This window comes from Podarcis filfolensis, assembly GCF_964270895.1.
Source record: "Podarcis filfolensis genome assembly, chromosome: 16".
Classification (NCBI taxonomy): Eukaryota; Metazoa; Chordata; class Lepidosauria; order Squamata; family Lacertidae; genus Podarcis; species Podarcis filfolensis.
Window position 1 is genome coordinate 13,135,253 of NC_139620.1, and position 25,107 is coordinate 13,160,359.

Here is a 25,107-nt window from a genome sequence, read left to right on the forward strand (position 1 = left end):
TTAGTCATGCTGGCCACATGACACAGAAGCTGTACCTGGAAGCTCCCTCGGACAATAAAGCGAGATGAGCGCCGCAACCCCAGAGTCGGCCACGACAGGACCTAATGGTCAGGAGTCCCTTTACCTTTATCTCTAAAGGGAAAATAGCACACCAAGCAAGGTTTCTCCACTCTGAAGTTCTTTGGCTAGAAGCTACCAGAAGGGGGAGCTTGTGTGTTGCCTTTTCTCTTTAGACAAAACATCGTCCCTAATTGGAACCTGTTTATTATTGTCAGGGGTTCAGGAGCAGAGGGAACGGATGGCGAGGAATCGGAAGGAGAGGTTAGCGATGATAGCCGTCCGAGATCTCTAAGTCTGTCCAGCGAATCGGAGGATTCACAGAAAGGGGCTCCCGTGGGCAGAGCTGGGGGGTTACCAAGAGGGGCACCCCAGGAAGAAGGGACCAGAGGGGATTCAGAGAGCAGCAGCTGGAAATCCGGACCAGCTACTCCACCAGAGAGCAGCAGGGGGGAGGAGTTCCAGGCACCAGCGACAGGCAGCTCTCCGGCAGCAGCCACGCCTGCGTCAGAGAGCGAGGAAACGGTAGAGAGGAGGGTCGGAGACAGCGCGCGCGCGCCAAGTTCAAATGTACCAGAGGGAGGCGCAATGAGCAGCCCGGAAAGGGAGCCAGGTCCTAAAGCCCGCCGAAGGGAGGGGGAGGAATCCGAAGGGTCCGCATCCGAGGCATCCAGGAAGGAAGGAACCCCGGGGGGTGGTAGGACCCAGAGGCGAAAGGAGAGACGCAAAAGGTGGAGCAAGGCTAGGGTCTTGAACTGGTGTACAGGAGGCGGAGATTCAGATGGGACTTCGCCGATCTAGGGAATAGACGTAGAGACGCACGCTAAGATGTGGAAATGGATATTATACTTCAATAAAGACTTTATTCCGTTCTACCGGCTAGCGTTGGTCCTTTGTGAGCCGGGACCTAGAGGCAGTCTCTGACAGTAAGTCCCATCTCCCAGAAGTTTTCATCAGTTCTCTTTGACTCAAGCGGCGTGTGGGGAGCGAAGCAGGGAGGAAAGAGGACTGGTGCCTTTGGAGCTCACAAAAGTCAAGCGACATGTCTACTGAAGAGCAAATTGCTTCCCTGCGAGAAGCGGTAACGCAGCTCAGCGCAGAGATAATCGCCTCCAGGAAAAGAGAGGATGAAGCGGCTGCTGCATGCCGAGATCTCCAAGCCAGGTTGGAAGTGCTTGCTAAGCAGGCACAAACGGGTTCCAGATCCGAGGGAATCGGGTTGGGAAGGACTGGAGGCAGCATTGTATCTCACTTTGATGGGAATTTGCAGCAGTACCCCAATTTCCGAGCAGACGTGCAGTTTGCGCTGAAACTGCTGGAGAAAGAGTTTAGAGATGAGCAAGAAAAAGTGGGGTTTATCTTGTCTCATTTGCATGGAGACGCGAAAGCATGTCTGCGCAATCTGTGGAGAGATATGGACCCAGCGCTCCAGAGTTCAGCTGCATTCATTAAAGCGATGGATTCTTGCTTTCTATCGAAAATAGACATTGACATTGCCCGTAAGGACATATTTGAGCTGAGACAAGGGAAAGCCAGCGTGAGGCAGTATCACTCCCGCTTTTTTGCATTGGTCAATGCCTTGGGGTGGGACAAGGATTCCCCCCCCGTTAGAGATCTTTATTGGGAAGGATTGAACCCCCAAATCAAGGATGAGATAGCGCGGGGGGAGAGACCCAAAAGCACCCAGGAGGTGGTGGACAGATCGCTTGCAGTGGGGGTGAGGCTGGAGGACCGCCCTTGGGACAGAGGAGAAGGGCGTTGGGGACGCACACCAGCCAGAGTGCCCTCCCTCTTGCCCAGGGATGTCGCGCGTGCGCAATCAACGCCTCCGCAAGCAGGGGGGGAGGAGCCAATGGAGATCGGCGGTGCTAGAGCTCAATCAGCCACCAGAGCCTTAACACCGGGAGCAGTCAAAACAAAGCAGCCTAGAGGGAACAGGAAGTGTTACATCTGTGACAGTTCGAAGCACATGGCGAAAGAGTGTCCCCAGAGGCTCCACAAGCACACTGCAGCTTCAATAACAGTAATGGGAGCAACTCAGCAAAGTGAACCACGGCAGGGAAACGGAAGCACTGGGGGCCAGCCAGGCGAGTCAGTGAAGAAGTCCCCAGAGATTTTGAAGCCCACGGATCCCCTCCCGCCCAAACCAGTGGTGCAGCTCACCGCATCGCTCCAGCTGCCCAGTGGTCTCACTTTAGAAGTGCCGATTACGATTGACTCTGGCAGTAATGCGGACTTTATCGCACTGGAATTCCTTCAACAACATAACATAGCGCTACTGCCAGCCACACTGCCCCTGAACGTGGTCACAGTGGATGGCAGGGAACTGCTAGGGGGGCAGGTGGTGCAGCAGACACCACCTATGGTGATGCAAATTGGGAATCACCGAGAAGTCATCAGCTTCAACGTCACCCAATTGTCGGACACGCCCATAGTGTTGGGCATGAGTTGGCTGGATAGGCACAGCCCGGCATTAGCGTGGTACCAGCGGCAATTGACCTTCTGCTCTTCCTACTGCGCAGCGCACTGCATCCAGACCTGCCAGGAAGGAGAGGGGCGAGAGGATGCACCGCAGCTACACCTAGGCATGGTGCAAGCGGTGCCCAACAAGTACAAGGAGTTTTTGGAGGTCTTCTGCGAGAAGGAGGCGGACAAACTGCCCCCCCACAGACCCTATGACTGCAAGATTGATCTCCTGCCGGGGGCAACGCTGCCAACAGGGAAACTGTATTCCATGTCTGAGGACGAACTGCAGGAACTTAGGGAGTTCATAGACCACAATTTGAAGCGCGGGTTCATTCGGGAGTCGAAAGCTGTAGGGGGCAGCCCAGTATTCTTTGTGAAGAAGCGAGACACGCCCCAGAAGAGGCTTGTAGTTGACTTTCGAATTTTGAACTCGAAAACCAAGCCCTCGTCCTTCCCCATGCCCAAAATAGACGACCTGCTCGCGACGGTAAGGAAAGGACGCGTTTTCACCAAGTTGGATCTGCGAGGCGCGTACAACCTGATTCGTGTGCGGGAGGGCGACGAGTGGAAGACGGCCATGTTCACACCACTGGGCACCTACGAATACAGAGTTATGCCCTTCGGATTACAAAATGGCTCTCACTGTTTTCAAGCCTTTATGCATCACGTGTTGGCGGGACTCCTTTACAAGAAATGCGTATGCTTCCTGGACGACATCCTGATATTTTCTGAGTCGCGAGAAGCGCACGAGAGGGATGTCAGGGAAGTTCTGCGGAGACTAAAGGAGCACAGGCTGTACGCCAAGCTGGAGAAGTGCCAGTTCGACGTGACGGAGGTGGATTTCCTGGGCTATAAACTGTCGGACAAGGGGCTCGCCATGGACAGCGCCAAGGTTCGCTCAGTATTGGACTGGAAAAGCCCGCGCAATAGGAAGGAAGTCCAGCGGTTTGTCGGCTTTGCCAACTTTTATCGCAAGTTCATCAAGGGGTTCGCTATGCAAACGGCGGCCATCACCGACACGCTCAGCTCCAAGAAGAAGAAGTTTATCTGGACGGAGGAGGCGGAGCAGTCCTTTCAGAAACTCAAGCGTCTCTTCGCTTCCGAGGAGCAGCTGCTGCATGTAAATCCCAGCAGACCGATGAGGGTGGAGACGGACGCCTCAGACAGAGCCGTGGGAGCTGTACTGTTGCAACAAGACCAGCAGGGGGACTGGAGGCCGTGCGCCTTCTACTCAAGGAAGCTCAGCAAGTCGGAGCAGAATTACACCATCTGGGACAGGGAGTTGCTAGCCATCCATGCAGCGTTCAAAGCGTGGCGGCACTTCCTTATCGGAGCCAGGCACACAGTGCAGGTCCGCACGGACCACAAGAATCTAGAGTACTGGCGCACGGCGAGGTTCCTGAATCAGAGGCACATTAGATGGGCAGAGTTCTTCGCGGACTTCGACTTCAAGATAGAGTACATCCCGGGTGACAACAACATCATGGCGGATGCCTTGTCCAGAAAGCCGCAATACCTCGAGGAGGAGGCACCGTCGGCAGCCAAGCACATTTTCGCACCGGAAGCGTGGGCTTGCGCCTCGGCGACCGTGGATCTGGACGCCGTACGTCGAGCGTTGCGGGAGGACCCCTTCGCGCTAGCCAAGATGGAGGAGGTGCACAAGGGCACGGTGAGGGACGACGAGTTCCAGATCAGAGACGGTTTGCTCATCCGCAAGGGAGCACTCTACGTGCCGGGGAATGACCTCCGCGCGAGGGTGCTGCAGCAGCTACACGACGCCCCCACTGCCGGGCACTTTGGCAGAGAAAAGACTGTAGAACTAGTGACCAGAGACTTTTGGTGGCCCAAGATGCGGGGGGAAGTAGCGGATTACGTCTCGAGATGCGACACCTGCCAAAGGGCCAAGTCAGTGCACAAACCGCCGGCGGGATTGCTGGAACCGTTGCAGACGCCGTCTGAGCCGTGGGAACGGGTGGCCCTGGACTTTGTCACGGATCTGCCCGGTTCGAGGGGAAAGACGGCAGTGCTTGTGGTGGTGGACATGTTTACCAAGATGGCACACTTCATTCCGTGTGCGAAGGTGGCCACGGCAGAACAGACCGCCAAACTGTTCATAGACCACGTGTTTAAGGTCCACGGTCTGCCACGATCTATTCTATCCGACCGGGGGCGGCAGTTCATCTCGAACTTCTGGCAAAAGTTGATGGGCATCCTGAACGTCAAGATCAATCTAGCGTCGGCGAGACACCCGCAGACCAACGGACAAGCGGAGAGGGTCAACGCCATCATGCAGCAGTACCTGAGATGCTACGCCAATCAGCAGCCTAACACGTGGGTGGACTACCTGCCCCTCGCAGAGTTCGCTTACAACAATACGAAGCACGTGTCGACGGGGGTGACGCCGTTCTTCGCCAACAACGGGAGGCATCCCAGAACCTTCCCAGGTTTAGAGAGAGTGGGGGAGGGGGAGCCGCAGGCAGCGGAAGAATTAGCGTCAGAGTTGCAGGAAGTCCACGAACAGCTTAGGAGGCAGTTGGAACTGGCAAAGCACGCATACAAACTGCAGGCTGACAGACACAGGAGAGTAGGGGAAGACATACAGGTGGGAGACTGGGTTTGGTTAGCAGCGCAAGCAGTGCCGACCAGATCGTTGGCCAAGAAGAAGCTAGGGCATAAGCAGCTAGGGCCTTACCAAGTCCAGGCACAGGTCAATCCAGTGGCCTTCCGGTTAGCGCTTCCGGAGGGTTCCAGAATGCATCCGGTCTTCCATAGATCGGTGCTCACGCCCTACAAAGCACCGCATAGATTTCACGAGCCAGGCACAGCACCAGATCCGCCCAGAGAAGGACCCAGGGAAAGGGGGTCGCCAAGAGGGGAGCGCATCAACGAAGTCACAGAGATTTTAGACTCGAGATGGGGGGAAGAGGGAGTAGAATACCTTCTTGCCAGAGAGGATACCCCGGCCAGCGCCAACAGTTGGGTGCCGGGCTATGCCTTGGACGAGCCTCTTCTCAAGGAAGAGTTCCATGCCATTTTCCCACACAGGCCCATGCCAGCCGAGTATTTCGATGACTGGCTCTTCACACCCACACTTTCAGGCAGCACGTTCCAGGGGTTCGACTCGGACGAGGAGACGGCACCACACATACGCTCTCCGGAAGGTTCACCCTCGGGTTCTGCCTCAGACCGCTCCTATTGGTGGGATAATCAACCAGAGGAGCAGTGGCGCAGAAAGTGGCTGGGGGGTCCCTGGCAGGCATCACCCTCAGAGGGGGACGGGGGAGAGATGGACATGGACGTGTTGGGGGAGGACGTGGGATTTGAACACGAAGGCAGGGAGATGGAAGCAGAGGAGATCGACGTCGACGAGCGCACGGAGGACGAGCCAGACCTGCCCGATGTGATGTACGACACGAGGGAAGAACTGTATCCGGCACTCACCCCTGCCACGACGGAGCACCCAGAACCCACACCGGAAGGAGGGGAGGGGGGAAGGGGGGGCTTCGAGGGGGGGATGGATGTCAGGGGTTCAGGAGCAGAGGGAACGGATGGCGAGGAATCGGAAGGAGAGGTTAGCGATGATAGCCGTCCGAGATCTCTAAGTCTGTCCAGCGAATCGGAGGATTCACAGAAAGGGGCTCCCGTGGGCAGAGCTGGGGGGTTACCAAGAGGGGCACCCCAGGAAGAAGGGACCAGAGGGGATTCAGAGAGCAGCAGCTGGAAATCCGGACCAGCTACTCCACCAGAGAGCAGCAGGGGGGAGGAGTTCCAGGCACCAGCGACAGGCAGCTCTCCGGCAGCAGCCACGCCTGCGTCAGAGAGCGAGGAAACGGTAGAGAGGAGGGTCGGAGACAGCGCGCGCGCGCCAAGTTCAAATGTACCAGAGGGAGGCGCAATGAGCAGCCCGGAAAGGGAGCCAGGTCCTAAAGCCCGCCGAAGGGAGGGGGAGGAATCCGAAGGGTCCGCATCCGAGGCATCCAGGAAGGAAGGAACCCCGGGGGGTGGTAGGACCCAGAGGCGAAAGGAGAGACGCAAAAGGTGGAGCAAGGCTAGGGTCTTGAACTGGTGTACAGGAGGCGGAGATTCAGATGGGACTTCGCCGATCTAGGGAATAGACGTAGAGACGCACGCTAAGATGTGGAAATGGATATTATACTTCAATAAAGACTTTATTCCGTTCTACCGGCTAGCGTTGGTCCTTTGTGAGCCGGGACCTAGAGGCAGTCTCTGACAATTATTATTAATAATAACTCCTGATTACTCTTCCCATCTGCTTCACACATTCCTTACACAGGTGGGTGGAGGATAGGAGGAGGGGACACTGGAGAGGAAGGTTGGTCAGGCCATCAAGGCCTACGAGTCACACTGGCTATATTCTCCCTCCATTTGCTGGGAATCGCAAGCGAGGAAAGTTGCCCTCGGGTCCTGCTTGCGGGCTTCCAAAATCCTTTGGAACTGATCACATTGGGTGATGCAGGACAAAGATTGTACTTTGCACGGCACATAGTTAGCAACTGTGGAGCTCTCCTGCAGGAGGCAGCGATAGTCAGCAATGTGGATGTCTTTAAAAGAGGTTTAGGCAAATTCACGAGGGATGCGGGTGGCACTGTGGTCTAAACCACAGAGCCTAGGGCTTGCCGATCAGAAGGTCGGCGGTTTGAATCCCCAAGATGGGGTGAGCTCCCATTTCTCGGTCCCTGCTCCTGGCAACCTAGCAGTTCGAAAGCACGTCAAAGTGCAAGTAGATAAATAGGTACTGCTCCAGCGGGAAGGTAAACGGTGTTTCCATGCGCTGCTCTGGTTCGCCAGAAGCGGCTTAGTCATGCTGGCCACATGACACAGAAGCTGTACGCCGGCTCCCTCGGCCCATAAAGCGAGCTGAGCGCTGCAACCCCAGATTCGGCCACGACTGGACCTAATGGTCAGGGGTCCTTTTACCTTTACCTTTAGGCAAATTCACAGAGAAGGCAGCTATCAATGGCCACAATGACTTGGGGAGGCAGCCCGTGGGGAGGAATAGCTCTGGGCCATTTCTCCTCTTCCTGCTGCTGCTGCTGCTTTCTTCCAGAACATTCTCTCTCAGGTTTTCTGTCTTTTTAAACCCACAGAGATGGGGGAGGGGGGGAAGGCTGGGCTGAAATTTCAGATCCCATTCCAGAAAGCTCACGCTGTGAAGCAAGGAGCTCTTCTCTCGCAGAAAACTTTGTAGAACTCCCTCTGAGATGGTTACGCAAGTGCTCCCATGTTTTATAAGAGGTGCACCAGGCTGGCTTTTAACTTGGATTGCGGGGGGGGGGGGGAGAGAACACATGGGCACGGGAAAGTGATCCCGCGGGAATTTTTAAGATATGCCGCCTGAGCGCTTCATGTTCATTCTCAGCACGATAGCAGGACACAAACAGTTGAGGCCATAATATGCCCAATGAGGCTGTGAAGCTGGAGCCTCTGGCACTGATTGGCTGAGCTCCTCTTACGTCACAGAAGGACAGAGCAGGCCTAAGTGTGTCTGGAGGCTCTTGGCCCCATAGCTCTATTCCCAGAGAGGGGTGGTGACAGAGAAGGGCCTGGAGCATTAATGCAGGGAGCATTAGCAAATTCAGGGCTTTTTTTCAGCTGAAACTCAGTTCCGGCAGCTCTCAGATGGGCCACCGTTGCCATTATAAGGGGACAAGTCCATGGTGAGTTCCGGCACCTCTTTTTCTTGAAAAAAATAGCACCGAGCAAACTTGAGAATAACCATGGGAGGAGAAAGAAGAAATAGCAATAGGGAGGGATCTGAGAGCATAAAGAGAAGGAGACGGTGCAGAGGAACATAGAAGGGCCAAAATGATAGCTAAGGGGGACTGTGCTTCTGAGGCTTTTGGAGTCCAGTCCTCCCTCCCCCCAATATTCCAACTTGCCTCTTTCATTAAATTTCAGTTTTTTGCTTTTAAAAGTGTCCAGTCCTTTTTTAAAAAAATGCAATAGAACAAAAAGGATGCAGGCTGTTTGTATTGGTTGCTCACTAACTTCATTTTTTTTTTTTACTTCATAAAATTAATATACCGCTTCATTATTCAAAACCTCGGCGCAGTTTGATTTTTTCCCCCTGTGTTTGATGTTTTAATTGGTTGGAAGCTGCCCAGAGTGGCTGGGGCAACCCAATCAGATGGGCGTCATCATCATATTATTATTATTATTATTATTATTATTATTATTATTATTATTATTAAACTTGCCCCCATCTTCCGGTATTCCAGCCTTTGAGGACAAATGCACAGAGCTAACTGACAAGACCTAAGCCTTTACCTGTAAATGATCCCTGAACCTATTAAGCTACCTATTATATCTGTTGCTTGGTGATCCACTGCTTCCATAGGCCCACTCAATGAATAATTTCCAGCTACAGGCATCTCAGGGGAGGTGGGGAAACCGGGGTTGACTGGTTTCAAATATCTAGTCAATTTGCAGGGCTTTCAAGAACACAGGAAACTGCCTTATACTAAGGCAGACCAGTGGTCCATATAGCTCAGCATTTCCTACTCTGACTGGCAGCAGTGGCTCTCCAGGGTACCAGGCAGGAGTATTCTCCAGCCCCACCTGGAGATGCCAGGGATTCATTTGAGGACCTTCTTGACGCAAGGGAGATTCTCATGAGATGAAGGAGCAGGTTTATCTAAAGCTGACAAGCTTTATCTAAAGTTGGGCGCCATTTTGAATCAACATGGCAGACTGGACCTTCCGTAGCTGCCCTGATTTTACCCACTGCTTTCAGAACTGCAATAGTTTTGTTTTGCTGGGCATGAGGCTGCTAGTTTTTTAATTAAAAAAATACTTCTTAAACAAGTAAAGAAAAAACTAAATGAATACTGTACAAGATAACTGGGACTTTCGGGAGGGTTTCTCCAAATGATCTGGCTGGCTTTACAAATGGTTTCAGCAGCAACTGAGAATAGCAGCAAGTTTGGAATCAGGTTCCTCTAACCACAGATGGTATCCCAGCATGGCTTGGCCAAAGTGCTGCTCCACCTGCGCTGCCCCAGGGTCTCGGGCGTTGGGCTCGCTGGCTTGTCAAAGCGATCAACCAGCTGTCATCACTGTACACCTCTCGCTTTCAGTGAGCTAACGCAAACAGACAGGTAACTCTTGCCCACTAAAGAAACCTTCACAGAACTGGAAAGCTTTGCGTTGCCTCCCTTTCCCTTCTCTCCTGCCTTGCCTCGAGGCCCTGGGGGCCAGTTTTGCAAAAGTAGGCAAGTGACTTTGAGACCTGAGTTCCGATTCTGAAAGCCGTGGGAGCGGGAGACGGCCTTGTGAATTCTGTGCCAACAAAGATAACTGTTGGGGGTCCAGATGGTTGCCCGCTCTACAGATAACGGCGACAGTTGCAGATTTGGGAGCTAAGGTGAAGTTCTGTTCAGCTGTTAAACCCACCTGATGCCCCACAAGCAAATCATTACCTCTCAGTCTGATCCCTTGCAGGGTTGTTGTGCATTTAAGCGGCTTGGAGGAAAGGGAATCTTTGCATGCATAGAGCTTAAATATGAACCAGAGCGAAACTCTGGGGCCCCTTTTGAGTGCCAGGTAGGGTTGCCAACCGTGATTTCTACATTACCGGTTCCTGGGTCGTACTGGAGCCATAGAAGTCATACTGGGCAAAGCCCGAATGCAATCTCACAGGACAAGGGCAGAGACAGAATGGAAACTTAAGACTCGGGAGAGAAGCAGGGCAGGTATGGGATGAGGGTGGAGCTTGATGGCTGAGGGGTGGAGCCAGAAAAGATTTTGGCAGAAGGAAGGTGGAGTTGAAATGGAACTTGATGACTATGGGGTAAAGCCAAAATGGAATAGGATGAAACAGGGTTTGTGCCAGGATTGGAGCCTGATATGTTATGAGAGCCACCTACGAGAATGAGGTAGGCCATAGGTGGAGCATAATCATTTTTGGAAGTTTTCACACTCCCAAACTACTTATCTGACAAAAACATGGTTTATTTATGTATACAGTGTTTACCGTATATACATGCAGAGATAAAGGTAAAAAAAAATGAGGTTCCAGTGTCATCATTAAAATTCATCTTGTACTTTTAAACATTTTTTTTTTAGTAAGTTGGCAACCCTAATCAGCAGAAAGAGTGACACCAACTTGTCTATTTGGCAACCTAGTAAGTTATTGTTTATTGGAGACATTTATGCTTATGATATAGTCAAAGTATAATGCTAAAACTGCCGTGGGTCAAGATCAAGAAAGAAAGATCAAGAAAGAAGACAAACAATCTTCCAATATGCAACGGTAGCCGCCAGGATTCTGTTAGCGCAAAATTGGAAAACCCCTAATATCCCAACTGTCAGAGAATGGCAAACCAAACTATTTGAGTATATAGAATTAGCAAAGATGACACAAAAAATCAGGTATCAAAAAGGTGTAAAATTTAATAAAGATTGGAATAAATTTATAATATACATAGAAGCAAATTTAGGAAATATTAAAATCACAGTAGGTGTAATATAAAACCTGCGATGTACAGATGTTGTAAAACGATACTGCAGAAAGGTATGGTGGTTACATAGTCCAAAACCGAGATGGAGGGAAGTCAATCAATGCTATATTATGAATCAATGTTGGTTTGTTTTGCGTCTGTTTTTTCTTTGTATGTGTTGTTTTGTTTGCTTTCTCTTGGTTTGTACATTTTTGTTCTTTTACTCTTTATGTTCTTGTTTTAAAAAGAACGCAATAAAAAGAAATTTTAAAAAAAAACGGCCGTGGGTGCCAGCACAAAATGGCTGCCATGGGGAGCAAAAAAAAGAGAGAGAGAGAGATGCCAGTATTCTGCACTAGTGAGTCCTGTCACAAACAAACCATATATTTACATGCACACACATAAGTTCCATACTGTAATGCATTTTTGTTCTTTCTTACTTGCATATGCATTCATGCACACCTTTCCCTAGTCCTGTATATGCATTTCTGTATACATTACTTGCCTGGAGAACTGAGTCGCAAAATCTGGAGAATTGCAAATTTCAAAGGATGGCTGTTTTTCGGTTCATTTATTGTTTCGGGACGTGCCTTTAAATGCGAACTGGATTGAATTTCTTCCCCATCCCTATTTTGGGGACAGAGCCAGGGCAAAAAAAAAAAAAAAAAAGCCAGCAGGTTTACGGGCAGAGGAGAGCCTGTCAGAACCCAGCAGATGGTGGCCATCTGATTTGCTATGTTTTCAGAGGCTAATTACCGGCTACCTGCCATTTTGACAGCTCAGGCTTGTAAAAACTCCAGCTCTGAGAGCAACACACAGAAGTACCCAGAGAGAGAGAGATGAGACTTATTGCAAATGGGGCCGCTGTGGGGAGAGGAAGAGAGGCCGGCTCCCCTCCGAACCAGGAGATTCTTCTGCCAAACTGCAAGGGATTGATTGAGGCTGTTGTGGGAGATACATGAAAGCAGCTTAGCTGCAATATTATTTACTCTTAAACTCCTCTTACCTTTAGCCGTGTCCTCAGCAAGCTCACAGCTAAGAGGGTGCCTGGCAGAGGCTGCGTGACGTAGGCTTTTCCGCCCACTGCCAAAAGTTGGAGGGGCACTGACTGCCCAAGCCTGGCCTTGAAACAGGGTCACTGCCTTTATGGACCAAGAAGCCCCCTAGATCTCAGTCCAGTCATGAACCTGAGGGTATAAAAACACAGCACTTACGCTGAGACCCACTGATTTGAATGGGAACCTACAGCAAAGAAATACTGCAACCTTGGTCTGATTTTCTTGTTATTTAAATTAACAAAATTGTTATTTATTTAACAAAATCCAGTGCATTTTTCTGGGGATACTCAAGGGTGCGCAGGGCTGGCATCTTTCCCCCCACCCCCCAAAAATGTTAAAAGTGGCACTAACTGTAACAACTTTATATTGAGTACTGCCACCTTTTTGCTTTAAAAAAAAAGCACTGACAAAATCTATATAGCGCTGGATCATAAGAAGAGCTCTAAGCAGTTTACAAAAATGCAAAATGTTAAAAAAAGCAGTTAAAGACAGGTGTTTAGAAACAGTTAAAAGATTATTAAAATCATCAGAAGCTAAAAAGAGATGATGGTGTGGATATTTCTATGCCGCCCATCTGACTGGGTTGCACCTACGTTTCTGAACAGGCTTGCCTGAACAAAAATGTACTCCGATAAGAGTACAATGATTGTTCCTTCCTTCTGTCACTAGGCAGGGGGTTCCAAAGTGTAGATGCTGATCGATTTCTTACAAGCGCAGAAGGGGTATTACTGGGCCTCTGTAACAGCACCAGTTCTGCCGATCGAAGCTGTCAAGTGGGTATATACGGGGCAAAGCAATCCCACAAGTAAACTGATCCCAGGCTGTGACAGGCTTTATATGCTAATAGTAACTCCTTGAACTTGGCCTGGTAGCAAATTGCAAGCAGTGCAGATCAGGGAGCAGGGACGTTATATGCCTAATGAGCACAGCAGTTCATCCCTGGTAGTTCTTACCTCATAAATCAGTTGCTGAGCCCCTGCTTCCCCACAGCCATCAAAGTCCCCTCTTCTCCAGGGCTCTTCCCAAGCAATCAGAGACTGCGCCTGTGTGAAGCCTGTCACTGCTCTGCCCATTTCAGCCCTCTTCTGGTTCTGGAAGACAGGAGCGAGGGGTGCTTGTCATAGCAGGAGGGGAAGACACCCTCCTGACGTATCTCTGCCTCTTGGCCTCCCTCCCCCCTGGCTTCTGTTTCTGCCTCTGATTCTGGTCTTCTTTCTGCCAGAGACTCCCCTGTCACTAAGCTCTGTTACCACTTCAGCTTCTGACACCTCTTCCTCTTCTCTCTATAACCACTAATTATTGTCCCACCACCACTCCCCAGGCTCTGAGCCTCTTCCCTTGGTGGCTCCCCAGTTGGTTCCTCCTACCATTCCTCTGTATCCAACTAGTCCCATTACATCCCATTAGTTATGTCTTACCTCCATGACCTGAGGCAGGGTGCCACTTGAATTCCAGTTGCTGGTGAACCCTAGTGGGGTTGTCCCCGTGCCCTCCTTGTGGGCTCCCCAAGAGGCATCTTGTTGGACAGGGGAGGAAACAGGGCGCTGGACTAGGACTGGCAGAGCTCGCCTGGGCAGAATGGCTTCCCTGTTCAGCCATGAAGCTCATTGGGTTCCCATAAACCAGTAACATTCTCTCTCTCTCTGGACTCAGCTAGATTGGTAAAGGAAAAGCATTTTAGATGTGTTGTATATGCAATACAACACTGTGACACCAGATGGCACTGTGGAGTCCTGTCTTTCCCTACCGGATTTCCCTGTACTGTATGAGTTTACAACGCGTTTAACTGAATCGCTTATTTGACGTGCCTGGATACAGCCTTCCTCTCTCTCTCTTTCTGCCAGCCCCTCCTCCCTTGCAGCATTGTTGTTGTCATGAGGACAAAGCTGCTACTCCTTGGAGGAAAGGCAGAGTAATGCTATAGTACAAAAATGTGGCTGAATATACAGCAATATTCATGGTTAAAAGAGAGGTAGACCATCTGCGTTGCATGTAGAATGTCACTGGTTTAATCCCCTGCATCTATCGATGGGACTGGAAAAGGCCCTGTCTGAAATCCTGGAGAGCAACTCCCAGTCTTTGTAGACCAGGGGTTTCCAAACCGTAGTCTGCAGAACACCAGGAGTTTGGGAGTTTCATGGAGTTGGTCCATGGCATGTCTGTGGGTTTGTGGCTGAAGGCAGGAGATGGCATGTGCCTCCTGTTGAATTTTAATTGTATGCTTATTTCTTATTTAATTTCCTATATTGCATTCTATTGTTTCACAATTTGAATTCATAGAATCATAGAACTGCAGAGTTGGAAGGGATCCTGGGGGTCATCTAGTCCAACCCCTGCAACGCAGGAACCTTTTGCCCAACATGGGGCTCAAAGCCACGACCCTGAGATGAAGAGTCTCCTGCTTCTGCCGACTGAGCTATCCCTATGCAATTTGAATCCTATACAATAAAATACAGTATATAACAAATAAAAGAAGCCCCAGCACAGCACATTACAATTATTTGCTGAGGATTTTCATGGCTCACTCACTTATTATTATTTTTGCTTTCTGTTGTAAAACAGAAAACAAAAAACAATAATAACTGAGTGATCCACCAAAATCCTCAGCAACTTTCAAGTGACCCCACAGGTGTGTAAAAAAAAATAAAGGTTGGGAACCTCTGGTGTTTGATGATATTGAGAGAGATGCACCCTGGGGTCTGATTTGGTAAAATGCAGGTTCCTAGAGCAGCTCCTACTTGTGAAGGCTTAGAGGGGCTGGGTGAATGGAATTTGAGCCTTGTTCCAACGCATTCCTTGGCCGGGAAATATATTTTAAAACTTTGACAAAATAAAGGGGGGGAGGCCTGGATGGATTTGAGCCCAGACAGGTATTTCCAGCTCAGCCGCCGCAGCGAGAGATCAGATGTCTCCTGCGCCCAGACCAGGATTAGATTAAAGGGAACTTCAAACAATATCTCTTGTTTCAGCCCCTCTGAGGTAGTGATTAGAGAGAGGAAAATAATCCCTCCGTCACACACCTGCTGCCTTGCCTGGCTCTGATGTGTGTGCAGTCAGAGTAGTGTGTGCTTTGTGCCCAGGGGGGACATGGAGAATGGAAGGGGAGTTTGGGTTTGAGTGGCAATTTAGAAGCCGCAGTGAGAGACTGGGCTCCCCACTGCGGCGTGTTGAGTCACATTTGATCATGCACCTGTGCATCTCAGAGCCTGTCCAAAAAGCATCGGGAAAGTAGAATGTGTCTTGGATTTACTTGGAGGGGCTCCTGCTCTTCTGAACTCACTGGAAATCTCTGTAATGCCCTTTTTGTTGTGCATTCATGATTATTTGTACTCATGACGTTATCAGGGCAGTTACACTATTTGCGTCTGCAAATGTTTCATGGGGGGCATGCTTCTCCATTTCCAGTCAGTGCATGCCTTGCAACTCCCTGCTGAAATCCTGTAATATTTCATACCACAACTGTTCAGGTTTAAGTTTTTATTATGCTGTGCCCCTCCGGACGGTAATAACAGAGAAGCACTGCAGAGCAGCTAATAATGTGGAATGATGAGTGGACAGTCCAGTCGAAATCCGCCACCAATACGCTATTATCGTGTCAATGACAGGTTGCGGAATACACATGAATGCAGAATGAAAAGGACACCTGGAGGGTTTGGGATTGGACTTTGCATAGCCAAAGTTCATTCAGGGAGTTCATTCATTTTAAAACATTTATACACTGCTCAGTAAAAATCTTTAAGTGGTGTTCAAAAAATGAAACATTTGAACTTCTGTTGTCTATGCTCCTGTAGGTAGCTTCTAGGTTAGATGACTGCAATGTGTTATGTGTGGGACTGCCTTTGAAGGTGAGTTGGTGCAGAATTCGGTGGCCAAGTTGCTGGCAGCCCATTGGTTTTCAGGCCCAATTCAAAGTGCTGGTTTTGACCTATAAAGGCTTAAATGGCTCAGTACCCTAACACCTCATGGTCTGCCTCTCCCCATCTGAAACGACCCGGACCCTGTAATCATCACCTGACGCCAAGCAAAAATATTTCTTTTTCACCAGGTCTTTGGCTCTTAATTACCCATGGATAGAATGTTTTAATCCTGCCTTTGAAAAATAGGATTTTATTCGTTTTTCCTTTTCAATGTATGTGTTTCTTTGTTCGTGTGTGTGTCATGTTGAGTTACCTTGGTTAAAAAGCAACCACTAAATGTAATATAATAAAACAGAATGGAGAGACAACATAAAAACCAGTAAAACAGCATTGTCAAAATAGATTTAGAAATCTATTTTCTAAGCCCCTTTGGCTCTGAGGTGGGGGGCAATCATTTGTAAAATGGGGAGGGAAGAGAGATCACCATCCTTTGCACCATGCTCATCAGCCCATTCCACTAGGAGGCACTCCGCATCAATAGAGGAGCCCTTGGCCCACGGGGGGTGAACTACATCTCCCACAAGCCTTTGCAAACCAAACGGACATTGATGGCTATAAATCCACACATAGCCTCGCCCGCCCCCTCTTTTAAAAGCTCTAAAGTCCTGCCTTTCCGCTTTTCTGATTAGTGAGTTTGGAAGGCGCAAGAGGCGTTTCTGGGCGCGGGATTGGCTGTTCCTGTGGCAACAAAGCGGCTTGGGGAAGGGAGGGGGCCAGGGGACCCGCCCCTCCATTGTGCTGCGAGTTTTTCTTGCCAAAAGCTTGGCTGGGGGAGTTAAAGAGAAGCGAGTTGAGATCGGAGCGCTTATATATCAGCGCAGGCGGGCTGTGCGCGCGCGCCTTCTTTATTTTGCGCTTTAGGGGAATCCGGTGTCTTGCAAGGCGGGTGGAGGGATGCGAGAACACTGAAAGGGGGAAATACTTAAAATTTTGATCGCAGAGAAAAGAGGGTATTCCGAAAATTAAAGGGGCGCGCGCACATCCCCTCTCCAAGCGCCGATCCTGCGCGCAATGTTTGCGCCCAAGCGGTGAGAGCTGCCTGGGAGCGCCGCGGCTTGCTGACTGGGGACTTGTTGATGGAGCCGGCTGCCGGAGCTCAGAGGCTGGCCGGGACGGAAAAGCCCTTCCTGGGAGGGGGCACAGCAAAGCGGCGCCAGTGCGCAGGTAAAAAAAAAAAAACCCTCTCTGCGTCGGAGGCAGGAGGGCGATGGGGTCCCTCGCCTTGAGCCCGGATCTAATAATGCGTGCGCTCTTTCCCTAGTCTCGAGAGGCTGCGGAATTGGTAGGAGCTGAAGCTTTTGCGGCGAATGAGCCCCCAACTGTTCAGGAGAGAGTTTGGGGGTTTGGTGGGTCGGCGATCCTCCTCTTGCTTCCCCCTCCCAACTCCAGCGGGGCCGGGCAGGGGGCTGGGGAGGCGGATCCGGGAGAGCCAGGACGCCTGGGTTGTCTCCCCAGAGGGAGGGGAGTCTGGAACAGCAGTTGGGACCTGCACCTCTGCCGCCGCCGCCGCGCGCATCGGGGGAGAGGTCTGCCCATCCACAGAATCGCGGTTTTCCATGTCCAGCTTTGAAGCGAGAGGGAAGAGAAGTCTGGTGGTTTGCGGTGGAGAGTCGGAAACAGCCTCTGCTCAGAGGAGACGCTTGTCGCTGGGAAGTAAGAGCCTCCTCTTCCATCTCCGGGAGAAGAACTGGGTGGTCTTGGAGAGCCGAGAGTCTGTTCTAGAGCAGGGGGGAGGAATCCGTTTCAGCCCAAGGGCCACATTCCCTTCAAGACAATCTTCCCTGGGCCACATGCATGTGATCGGCCTCCAAGTGGGCAGGAACAGTGAATGCACGGTTTCCTTTTGTGCAGAGGTTTTGGTGTTCAGGGGCAAATTCCACCCAGGTGGAAACAGCAGGACCAGGATGAGATGTTGCCCTGGGAGAGTCTCAAGGGCCAGACTGGTCTGGAGGGACATATTTGGCCCCTGGGTTTGATACTCACCACCTGTGGCCTAGAAGGATTCTCTGGGTGCCTGGGTTCCCCGCCCAGCTCGAAGAGTTGGGGGCTGAGCAGGCAGGACTCCTGGGTTTTTCACACTCAGGAACAAGGCAGTGTGGAAGTCTTGTGTCTTTCAGCTGGAAACTCCTGGGGTGGGGGATCAAAGTGTGTAGAGCCCAAATATGGAGGTTTTCTAACTTATGAGACTGTGACCGACTGCAGGTTCCAGGCTTCAACATAAAGACGGATCGTTTCAACAACACCCCCTCCCCTTTGTTTAAAACATCCAGCCTGGTAGACAGTTTTTGGAGTGCTTTGAAAGCTTTGGAAGTGAATCTGAAAGGTGGCGCCTGGCTGTGGATTCAAATTAATACAAAATATCCCAAGGCGCTTTATTGCGTTTACACTGGATCATCGTGAGCATACATCCCAGATGCAGCACTGGCTGTTTGTTCCAGCGCTTCCCCCAGAAATTTATTGGGGGTGGAAATGGAGGCTGATCTCCCTTTGCGATTGGGGGCTCAGGCTGGAGGAAGGCTGTTCAAACAATTCAGCAAGAGAGGGGCATTTGGCAAATGGGAGCTTGGCCCACATAATATCGATACCGATTATCATCAGTAACAACTATTTTAGCACTTTTCCTCCCGCAAAAGCACAGTATCCTTCCTCTCCCCCTCTGTTTTCCTTACGGAGCTGACAGGAGTTGTTATTTTACTTTAAAAAGTGGAAATCTACTCATTAGAAAGCAAGAAGACTGCCGGTGTGTTTGGTCGCTTGGCAGTGGTGCCCAGAGGAAGCAGAGCATGGTGGTGATATTTTGTATAGAGGGGTCTTCCAAAGTGGAGGTGTGATGGGTTGGATTTTCTCACCTGGAATTGGGGTGCAATCTGTAGGAGGTTTTGCTACTCTTGGTTTGCTATTCTCATAAATAACAGGAGCCAAAAACTTTTCCCTAGAAGACAGAGTAACTGAGCAACTCTAATTTTGTCATAAGTGTATTAGCCGGCTCCTCTCTTTCCAGAAAATTGCTTCTTCCTCTCTGTAATTCCCCTGCTTTTAAATGTAGGTTGGCCATTTGTCAGAACAGAATCCTGAACTAGATGGGCCTTTTGGCCTGATCCAGCCACCATGCATAAAAGCTTTCTGAGATTGCCTTTCCATGCATCCCTGTCCAGTCCTGATTATTTGCTGGAGGAGGGGGGAAATTGCACTGTGTTCCTTTTTGTGTTCATTTAAAACATTTGTACCCCAGCTTCCCTTAAAGTCAAAGTAGCTAACGAAACAATATAAAATGCACTCCAACAAAAATCAGCCGAAAGCTCTGGAGCGGGCGAGTGGCTTTCAGCACACCAGGGTGGGGAACTGCAGCTCTTTCTAATAGCGAACTCTGTGGTGGGCGGCAGGATAGTAACCAAAGCAGTGTCACCAAGAAACAAGATGGAGGAACAGCAGGATAAGGGAGAAACTAGGGTTGCCATATTTCAAAGAGAAAAGTTGTTGAGCTCTTCTTTTCTTGCCAAAGTTTTTGGGCAAGATCAAAATATGCCATTTTTGAAAGAAAGAAAAAACCTGCAAAAAGGGCACTGCCAACACGGGCTGCCGTACGCTCAGATTTTCCCTGACATTTTCCCGATTTCCGCCCAGATATGTCCGGGAAAATCCGGACGTAAGGCAGCCCTAGGAGAAACAAAAATTTTGTAGACCAACAATGACAACAAAATCAGAGTGTGGAGAATAGGGGGTAGAACTCACCCCCCCAACCAGTCCAGTCTTTGTGGGAGTGGTTGTTATGGCTGCATGGTTAGGTTGCTTAATTAATTGGCTTTAAAAAAATTGATCAGCTGTAATAATGCCCTCAGTTGGACAGCCAATTATTATTTTTGCATGCTGGTGTGGTTGGAGTGACAGTCAAGGATGAGAATAGCTTGTCGTCAGCTATCCGCTAAGGCAGAAATCATACTCAACTTTGGCCAAAAGGCTGCAGAAACTTCACCACACACAGTGAAGCCTATCTTTAATATTATCCTGAATGTCTGGAGAGGCATTGGCCTGTCAAGTAGTTAAGAGTCTCTAAGGGAGACCTAAGTTCTGATCCTCCAATTGGCCAAGAAGCTTATGTGGTGACCCTGGGCTATTCACTTTGTCCCAGCTTGTCCTACCCTACAGGGGTATTGTGAAGATGAAGTGTGGTGCCTTGAACTCTGCTGCTTGAGTCTTGCTTGAAGGTTTCCCACAGGCATCTAGGTGACCACTGTAAGAACAAAATGCTGGGCTAGATGAGCCATTGGTCTGATCCAGCAGGCTCTTCTCATGTTCATTGGAGGAAATGTTAAATATTTTTAAAAGAAATATACTTACTAAAACTACAGACAGCAGGAACCATCTTAGAAGACGTATTCTTTCCTGTTTGAGAGCAAGAATACCAAATGCCTCTTTTAAGACCTGCTGCAACATAGGTGCACATTGTTTTTAGAAAATGTATGCCTCCCCCAACCCAAGATGGATTTTTCTCATATAAAAGTGTGTGCAGGTTCAGTAAATTGATAGACTCGAAAGTTAAATTGCACAAACAGTAACCTCGCATGTCTGCTGTGGTGCAGTCATGTACAGGCTCTTGCCTCAAGGTGCTTACAGTCTAAACTTCATCAGTGTGGTGAGAAGGAATGTGCAGGAGAAAAGAGGAATTCTGCAACCTGTGTAAATCATGAAAATTGGCACGCATCCCATTAGTTCGCATAAATTCATTTCTGCTTCAGTAATCATGGGGAACGGCAGTGAGCTACAGGCACAGAAGTGCCAACCCTGGTCATTGATCGTCTGGTTAGAAAGCGAGAAACAAAACACACTGATGCCTAGATAATTTTATGTGTGTATATTTCACACGGCCTCTTTTAAAGACCACAAAGGCAGTGCCCTTGTATCCTGGTGCCCTGCTTTAGGCAGAGTAGAAAGAGACCCGTGACTCCTACTTGAGAATTTACAATGTATTGCCCACATACTTTGAAGCCAATTTTCAGCCCATGAGGACTAGAAACTTGTTCATTTTAAAGAGAGTAGGGTAAGGTGCACTAAGATTTGCAGGATGCTGAACTGGGTGGAATCATGTTGTAAACTCTTCCAAAGGTGAATATAGACACACTTAATGAGGAAATGTAACCTTTCTGGGATGCTAGGATAAAGACCCTGACCCCCTAATATTGAGCAAGGATTGGCAAGCTGAGTGTTAGGTGTGGGTTAAAGGGAAGAGGAGCTGAGCTTTGCTATACAACACCTGTTCTGCCTGCAGAACTGTAGTCCACAGTAGCAGCAAGGGACCATGCTGCCTGTGTACCAGCTGAATGCCAGGGGCATAATTTTGGTTTGTCTGTATTTAATAATGTGTGTTAATATTCCACTTTTCCAGTTCAATTCCTCTATGATGGGTGTTCAGTCAGTGTCTGAAATTTGCCAGGTGCATTTTGCACCTGACTATCGGCCACTTGCAACCAAGTGAAGGTGTCCAGGTGCCAGGTTGGCACCGGGCGTCTCCACCATCTCACAGTGCATGCCTGGGGATCCTTGGATCTTGACTTTTTTCACACACAATACCCCATCCTGTAGAATTCTGTCTGTTGTATTTTATTTGCACAATCAGGATGAATTTCAGGAACCAAAGATTCATATTGAAAAATAGGACTTTTGAGCCGCCTGGCCAAAAAAACAGGCAACTAGGCATTCCATTTTGGCGAATAAAACCCTGGTTTAAGGAGCCATTTGGCGCCTAGCTTATATATCTGAGTTTCCAACACGGTGTTCAGCCATTAACACAGTTCACACGAAAATGACAGGGCATGGTGTATGGCCAGTGAGGGGTGTGGCCTGGGGGTCCCAAGGGCCGAGCAGAGAAGCCTGGAGGGCCACATTTGGCTTTTGAGGTTCCTCTACCCTGATATAGGAAAAGGCACCTCTGTTTTGCCCTCACAACATGAGGGAAGCCATGGCTGTTAAAGTGATATAATAGAGCTTTAAACGTGTTGGTGTGAATGCGGCCTAGTTTTCTGGAACTGTCCCAGCCATGGCATTCTTAAACCCAACCACCAACAAAAATAAACTGATCTCCAAGACACTTTGTGCAGCAAAATAAATATCTTTTTTTTGGGGGGGGGGAGGAATTCTGCCTCCTTTGTGAGCTGGCATTTGTACACTTCCAGGGCCCCATTCTCCAAATTTAACCTGAATTGGCCTGCATGCCTTCAGTTTCGAGCCAATGCTTTTTAAAATAAAAATCAAATCGCAGCCTTCCCCAGAGCCCATCCATCAGTGAGTTTTGCACAGATCGTATCAGAAAGCGCGAAGTGGGCCAAACAACTCTTGAGCCTGTGTGAGTCGGAGTCTGCCTGGAGTTACTTGCTGGCCAAGACGTGTGTGTTTTTAATTTAGAAGAGTTGCGAAGATTTGAAACGACAAGAGGAGGAGAGAGAATATTAGGGAGAGCGGGGAATGAAAGGGACGCTCGTTATCCCCCCCCCCTTTTCCCCAGGGTGTTTTAAACACAGAAATAGATATGGGTGGGCTTTGGGCAGAATCTATAAAATTCTGTCTGCTGGGAAGGTGGAAAGCGGAGGTTCCTTATGAGCAAGGTTGGGGAAGGCGAATTACCTCTAGACCTCACTTTTCCCCCCCAAAGGCAGAAGAGAGAGATGAGGCTAAGGAGATGGAGAGAGGAAAGGTAATGAGGGCTGAGGAAGGGAAGGAGGTAGAATAGGAGATTTTTGCAGAGTTGAATCTGTCAGTCCATCAGCTTTCTTGCTTCTGTAAAAGGGAACAGGAAACTCTATGCCCAAGGACCATGTTACCTTCTGGGCAACCTTCAAAAGTCCCTGTGACTGGTGAGCAGGGAAATTACCTGTGAATTTTACCTTTGCACACAGTAGGCTAGTTTCTATACACAGTGACACACCCTTCTGTATCCCCCTTTACAATCTAAGCTATTTCAAGGGCTCGGGGAACGAGAGTCATTCATTTCTTAAAATAATAATAATTATTATTAAATTTTCTGTTTTACAATTTCAAATGCTCATATTGCATCCTTAAGATATCAATGCCTTCCCTTCTCTTTCCATGATTCATTTTACAGATCTTAAATCCCTGCATATTTTGCAAAAACTATGCCAGTCAGTATTCCATTATTTCATCCATCCAAACCTATTTACACTGTCAAATTTATCTTAATGCTGCCAGCGTTTTCAGCTGTACACAATTATTTACCATATATTCAATAAATGTTTTCCAGCCTTCTTTAACATTCTATACGTTAAGTCTGCAACTTGTGCATATTCTGTCAACTTAAGTTGCTATTCTTCTTTGGTTGGGACATTGCTTGTTTTCCATTTTGGGGCTAACAAAACACGGGCCGCAGTAGAGACAGGCTTGTTCTCTGTTGCTGGTATTGGAGCCCATGAACTGGAATTGCAGAAGAGTAGATTTCGGTTAGGCATAATGTCTGGTCCGTAAGAGCAGATTCACAAGAACGAGTAAGAACAAGATTGAGGAGCCTGTGGCCCTCCAGATGTGGTTGGGAGACCCTCATTTTTTGATTTCCAGGTATCTCTTGAAGACATTTATTATTTTCATGTTTCTTCCACTCCTTATTTTAATCCCCACAGCGACCCTGTGAGGTAGGTTAGGCTGAGAGACCATGACTGGCCCAAGGTGAGTTTCACGGCCGAGTGGGGATTTGATGGAATAAAATGAAACCCCTTTTATTTTATTTTTTATCAGCCAGTCACAACTTTTTGTACCACTTTGTGGCATTTTGTATGCTGTTGTATGTATCGATGTGCGCTGCAGTACTGTATTGCATGAATACTTCAGCTAAATGACCTTTTATTATGTACGGATAAACAAAGATAAATCTGAATTAATTTCCCCTTTCTGGATCTTTTGCTCCCATAGGGTTTGGTCTATGCTGAGGTGCAGAGTTCGACAGAAAGCTCTGAAGTCTTGAGACTTCCCCGCCAGCTCGCTAGAGTGGCAGAAACCGGTGCTGCTCCAAAGGGCTTTGTGGGGATGAGAAACGGCATACGGGCTGCAAGGCTCCATCACCAGGTTCCCCAGGGATCATCCAATGGTGTCTCCTGAGCTGCAAGGGGCAGCCTGACCCTCTGTTCTCCCACCTCCTTCCTCAAACGTGCAGCTGGTCAGCTTGCCAGCTCGGTGTTTCGGCAAGTGGGCGGTTTTGGCGGTGCTGCAAGGTGTCTGGTGGGGGCAGCTGTGCTATGAATTGGCGTTTATGGATTGTCCGCCTTGCCCTGGTCTGCAGCAGCTTCGCTGAAGGTGGGCAAAGGTTTCTCGTTGGTCTCTCTTTTGGAGGACGATGCTGGCAGTGCACTTAGTCTTTCCAATAGGCTGACCCTGGGGAAATGTCATTTGGGGGGCTGCAGCTGGTGGTGGGCGGAGCCAAAGCCCAAAGTGGGTGGACTTAGTGACTGAAAACTGTGTAGCCCAGAGGTGGAGCATCTCTGGCTCACGGCCCTCTAGGTGTCTCTGTCTGGCGCTTGGAAATCTCCAGGCTGCGTTTATCCCCTAGGCCTGAGGTTCCCCATTCCTTAAATAAATCTTTTGGGGATTTGTTTTGGGTTTTTTGTTTATTTCCTTGGAGACCACCAAAAATACATTATGAAAACTTATGTTCCCTTACTTGCACCACAACTTACAACAGTATAAAGTATATAAAACACATTCTTATTAAGTGAGGTGCAAGTTAATATAGCCCTATGGAACTGGTCTTTGTAAGCCTAGGGACTAGAAATTTGGTTTTCATTATTTGTTTTATTCTGCCATGGAATCATTGCACACAGACATCTTTGAATCATCCATTGTTTGCTTATAATGGGAACTTGAGGAGCCGAAAGAATTGGCAACCAGGCTGCATTTGTCAGTAGAAGGAGTCTACGAATGTAACTTTCTTGCAGACTCAAGTCTACATAGCCAGCCAAGTGTGTGGCACTCCTGTTTTCCCTGGGATTTCTGCAACTTAACTTTCCGCCTGTTGATTTCCCTCTGCTCAATTAAGAAGCTGCCTTTTTGCTTCCAGATGCCTTTCCGTGCGGCAGTAATTCACAAATTAGTGTGGCCAACTTGCTTCCCAGCCCCGTGATAGGTTGGCTTTTAGCAGGTGAAGCTTTACTG

At 49.1% G+C, this 25,107-nt stretch overlaps 1 protein-coding gene across 6 annotated transcripts in view; it reads left to right on the forward strand.

Moving 5' to 3' along the window:
• Positions 1-9,797: 9,797 nt before the first annotated feature.
• Positions 9,798-25,107, forward strand: part of IGSF9 (immunoglobulin superfamily member 9) — a 69,958-nt gene continuing 54,648 nt past the window's right edge. Inside the window, exons 1-2 of one of the 6 annotated variants that reach the window (XM_083591742.1) lie at positions 9,798-10,418; positions 23,872-24,252. In XM_083591742.1, coding sequence (XP_083447868.1) covers positions 24,195-24,252 — 58 coding nt within the window. In that variant the 5' untranslated portion in view covers positions 9,798-10,418; positions 23,872-24,194. Of the gene's footprint in view, positions 10,419-16,557; positions 17,611-23,871; positions 24,253-25,107 lie in introns of those variants that run through there. The other 5 variants (XM_083591743.1, XM_083591741.1, XM_083591740.1 and 2 more) reach the window with 5 other exon arrangements.